General features: G+C 50.6%; 1 protein-coding gene across 1 annotated transcript; it reads left to right on the top strand.

The window, feature by feature from the left end:
- The first annotated feature begins 313 nt into the window (after positions 1-313).
- On the top strand, positions 314-3509 carry SBK1 (SH3 domain binding kinase 1). The gene is made up of 3 exons (XM_015819200.2): positions 314-515; positions 1631-1833; positions 2721-3509. The coding sequence occupies exons 1-3, from the start codon at positions 314-316 to the stop codon at positions 3507-3509; spliced, it is 1194 nt and encodes a 397-aa protein (XP_015674686.2).
- Positions 3510-4910: the final 1401 nt, after the last annotated feature.

Consider the following 4910-nt stretch of genomic DNA (forward strand, 5'->3'; position numbering starts at 1 on the left):
CAGGGAGAGAGAGAGAGAGGGAGAGGGACTGTGGGAGCGAGAGATCCGTTTATGCTAACTAGTTTGTTAATCTTAATCTCTCTTTTCTCTGGTCACACCTCTGAAGTTTGAACGAGCATCTTAGCATTTTTAAACAACGGCTTACTGTCACCTGAGCCAACATTCTTTCTCTGTACAAACCTTTCCTAATGACCAGGATGCCGTCAATTGACTTTGGGATCCTGGAACGCCAGTTCCCTTGCGCTGGTTGATGACCGCGATAGACCGATTTCGATGACGGGTGACCGAGATCTCCCTCTTCCTCCCTTTCAGCATGACCATGAGTGCCGCCTCCATCGAGCAAGAGCCGTCGCGCAAGCTGGCCTGTTGCGGGGTCCCCTTGATCACGGAGGACATGCAGTCGCTGGCCATCCGCACCCTTTCCGGCACGGACATCAACAAGCACTACGACCTCATCCGTGAGCTGGGGAAAGGGACCTACGGGAAAGTAGACCTGGTCTCCCATAAGAGCACAGGTGAGTTCCGGGGAGGGGCGAAATACGATGTCTCTCTCCCCTCCCCAGGCATGATCCATGCTTTGAATGGATTAAAAATGGTCAACAAAAGAAAATTAACCCACTTGCTCCACTGTTAACTTGGCGTTTCTCAACCTTGGCAGCTTTAAGACACGTGGACTTCAACTCCCAGAATTCCCCAGCCAGCGTGGCTGGCTGGGGAATTCTGGGAGTTGAGATCCACGCGTCTTAAAGCTGTCAAGGTTGAGAAAAAAGCTGTCCAAGCCACCGGGCGAATTCTGGTGAAAAGCAGACTAAGGTGAGGAAAATTAAGTTATTCACAGTTCAGGAAAATTCACGGAGAGCAGAGAAGGAGAAGGAGATACAGGCAGTCCTTGGCTTAAAACCACAGGCCAGAATGTCTGTGGCTAAGCAAGTAGGAGGCTAAACAGTCAGCTCCACTTTTACAGCCTTTTTTGCCATGGTTGTTAAGCGAATCAATGTTGTTAAGTGAATCACGTGGTCGTTAAACGAATCTGGCCTCCCCCCCCATTGACTTTGCTTGTCAAAAGCCGGCTGGGAGGGTCACAGGTGGTGATCCTATGACCTTGGACACTGCAACTGTCAGACATAACATGCCTGTTGCCAAGCGCCTAGATCTTGATCACATGACCATGGGGATGCTATGATGGTTATAAGTGCGAGGACCAGTTGTAAGTCACTTTTTTCGTTTAATGGTCATTAAACAAATGGAGTTGCAAGGCGAGGACTACCACAGCTATACCTTCTCCTGGTGGCCACACAAGGCATCAAGCACGACCCACATTTCACAAACTGTAGTGTCTCAATTCGTGCAATATGCTAAGCCAAACCTAACCCACAAACTGTGACTTAGCCAACATAGAGTTATAGCCCAGGAAGACTTAAAAACCGGGACCGGTTATTTCGCTACTGATTAAATATGTTCGTTGAGGGATGGCCAACTGTACAAAAACTTTGGTCTTGTTAAAAGATCATGTTTTGAGTTCAAGCTTACCTGGGCAGTGGTTTCCAGAACCATGTTATTTCCTTGGAGCCCCCATCATCCAGAGAGTTGCTCAAAGTCCTCTTTCTTGCCCCGTCTTCTCCCTCCACAGGCACCAAGATGGCTCTGAAATTTGTCAACAAGAACAAGACCAAACTGAAGAATTTCTTGAGAGAGTTCAGCATCACCAATACTTTATCTTCAAGCCCTTTCATCATCAAAGTGTTTGATGTGGTCTTTGAGACGGAGGATTGCTACGTTTTCGCCCAGGAATACGCCCCTGGAGGAGACCTTTTTGATATCATTCCTCCACAGGTAAGTGGACCTTGCTTGCGCCTTCTTGACCTGAACGGAAGGGAGGCAAGGTGTCTTCTAGTAGAATACCAAGATGGGCAACTGGGTGTATCTCTGTTTCTTGAAGCTATTTCATGGAAGCTTGCTCCAATTATGATACTAACAAATATGGTCTGGAAACCAAATGTGATCTTCTCATCTGGCCCGCGGCTTCATCTTGTACCCTGCACAGATGTTACTTCTGATCTTCCCATGGGAAGATTTCAAAAGTTGGGAAGGCTGGGCAATGGAAGATTAACTTATCCCTCACACAGCAATTGCCATATATGGCCTTCATTACTTGAATTTAAAGTAGTGCAGGTTGCTTCTCTCCTTGATTAGAGAACTTGAGAGAAGAGAGAGAACCTTATTGTCACTTTAAATGTACACAAATCGGCATACATTAATGTATGCCAATTGGTGTACATTTGATGTGACAATAAAGTTATTCTCTCTCTCTCTCTAAGTTCTCTAATCAAGGAGAGAAGCAACCTAGAACTAAGGAGAAATTAGTTTCCACCCGTTGCTTTTTGTCCTGCCTTCAGGCGCTTTGGAAAATAGCTTGACCCCCTCTTCTTTGTGGCAGCCCCTTAAATATTGGAACACTGCTATCATGTCCCCCCTTGTCCTTCTTTTCATTAAACTATATCAGGGGTCCTCAAACTTGGCCACTTTAAGACTTGTGGACGTCAACTCCCAGAATTCCCAGTTGGCTGGCTGGGGAATTCTAGGAGTTGAAGCGCACAAGTCTTCAAGTGGTCAGGTTTGAGGACCCCTAAACTATACCATTACAATATAGCTTGAGATGCTCCTGGACTTGGGCACATCCAGCTGTAAACTCAGCTCTTGACATCTCTGTCTGCCTGCAGGTGGGGCTGCCAGAGGACATGGTGAAGCGCTGTGTGCAACAGCTGGGTCTGGCACTGGACTACATGCACAGCAAAAACTTGGTGCACCGGGACATCAAGCCGGAAAATGTCCTCCTGTTTGACCGCGACTGCCGGCGCGTCAAGCTGGCCGACTTTGGCATGACGCGCAAGGTGGGCTGCCGGGTGAAACGCATCAGCGGCACCATCCCGTACACAGCGCCCGAGGTGTGCCAGGCAGGCCGGGCGGAGGGCTTCACCGTGGACGCGAGTATCGATGTGTGGGCTTTCGGGGTACTCATCTTTTGCGTGCTGACCGGCAACTTTCCCTGGGAAGCGGCCACGGCCTCGGACTCTTTCTTTGAGGAGTTTGTGAGGTGGCAAAAGGGGCGCCTGGTGGGGGTGCCCTCTCAGTGGCGCCGCTTCACAGACAACGCCCTGCGGATGTTCCAGCGCTTGCTGGCCCTCGACCCAGAGAAACGCTGCCCGGTGAAAGAGCTCTTTCTCTTCATCAAGTACGATCTGATGTCTGAGATGCGCCGGCGGCCATCTTATCGTTCCCGCAAGCACACCGGGGACAAGCTCTCGGCTGGCCCACACCGCCATGAGACGCCCAGTGGCTGCACCCCAACCCCACTTAAGAGGACCATCCTGACGGAGGGCAGCATCTCCCGGCTGGCAGCTTCGGAGTCTGGCCTGCCTTCCCCTGGTGGAGGAAGCAGGACTGACGGCCGGGCAGACAAGGCCAAAGGCCAGATGGTTTTGGCGACCGCCATTGAGATCTGTGTCTGAGGAAAACGCGGCACCTCTGCCAAGCCAACATTCTGATATCAGCACCGTATCTTCTTCTGCCCTGGGATAGGTGGTGTGTAGAAGGAATTTTTTTAAAAAAAAAAACCACACACACACAAAAGATCCCCCCCGACTGACTGGAATGTGTGTCTCTCCGAACCACAAGCAAACAATACAGTAGAAAACCAAGGGGGGGAGGGAAAAAAAAGATGATTTATCCAATTTTTTGAACGATGCAAACGGTTTGTGGCTGGGCAGCTAAGGCCACGGTAGAAATAGGCATGGTGTGTAAACCGGGAGGGAGGGAGAGGGAGGCAGAAAAAGGACTGGGGGGTGGTGGGTCGTCATGGGGGGGGGAAACTGGAATTATTGGTAAGCTCGTGACACCCATTTCATCCAGACAGAAGTTGCTGTTGGGTAGCTGGGGATGGGTGGGGACAGTTTGGGGAGGGGAGGGAAGACATAAAGAAGGGATTAAAGGGGTAGAAATAGGCCAGAACAGCCTTGGTGATTGGGAAAATAGGGCTCTCCCCCCCTGCCAAAGAGTCGATGCAGAGTCAAGAGCATTGCCTTGCTGACCTCTCAATCTATGGACCTCTAATGCCCATCATCCCTGCTCTGCTGCCTGGCTGGGGAACATGGGAGTTCCCATCCTATGTACTTGAAGGATGTCTTGGGCAGGGGCTCAACCTTCAAGTCGGTTGGAACCCTCTTGAGAGGAAATGAAGCTGGATTTCATAGAGTCTTGCTCCCTCAGAAGTTCTGGGGGAGGTTCAGAAGAACGAGAGACTTCTGTGACCCACAGCATGTGAAATGGGGCTAGGCTGAGGCTCCCCATGACTCGCCTAGGGGGAGCTTGGCACACCGTTGCCCCTTGAATAGCTCCTTCTTCCAAATTCAAAGTGACCTCTTGGAGGTCCTCTGAGGAGGGGGAAGAGTGTCCACTGACTACGGCAGGCCATATCCGCCTATCATCCTTGCCTCTTCCCAGCAGGGAAGAGAGAGCCCGGTTTCTGATGGGTACGGGCTCCAGAGCAGTCTTTCTCCACCTTAGCAACTTCAAGACGGGTGGATTTCAACTCCTAGAAGTCCCCTGGCTGGGCAATTCTGGGAGTTGGAAGTCCACCCATCTTAAAAGTTGCCAAGGTGGAGGAACACTGCTCCGGGGGAAGCTCAAGTGCTGAGCTGAGAAGATCTGAGCTTTCACAATGTGGCCAGGAAAGCATTTGGTGCCACTGATGTAGCAAATGTTTTCTGTGTCTCTTGTGTGTGTGGGTGTGCGTGGGTGTGAATGTGTACCTGTGCATCTGTGTGTCTCTACATTTGTCAGGTCAACAGTAGCTGGGTGTTGTGTGGCCATTCATCGCTCAGGAAAAGAGACTTTCCCCTTTGTTCCTAGGG

This window comes from Protobothrops mucrosquamatus, unplaced genomic scaffold (genome assembly GCF_001527695.2).
Source record: "Protobothrops mucrosquamatus isolate PMUCROS unplaced genomic scaffold, P.Mucros_1.0 scaffold873, whole genome shotgun sequence".
Lineage (NCBI taxonomy): Eukaryota > Metazoa > Chordata > Lepidosauria > Squamata > Viperidae > Protobothrops > Protobothrops mucrosquamatus.

Coding starts and splice junctions, on each gene's coding strand:
- SBK1 (XM_015819200.2), top strand. CDS start 314: ATGACCATGAGTGCCGCCTCCATCGAGCAAGAGCCGTCGCGCAAGCTG. Junction 516..1,630: donor GGTCTCCCATAAGAGCACAG/GTGAGTTCCGGG, acceptor CTCCCTCCACAG/GCACCAAGATGGCTCTGAAA. Junction 1,834..2,720: donor TTGATATCATTCCTCCACAG/GTAAGTGGACCT, acceptor GTCTGCCTGCAG/GTGGGGCTGCCAGAGGACAT.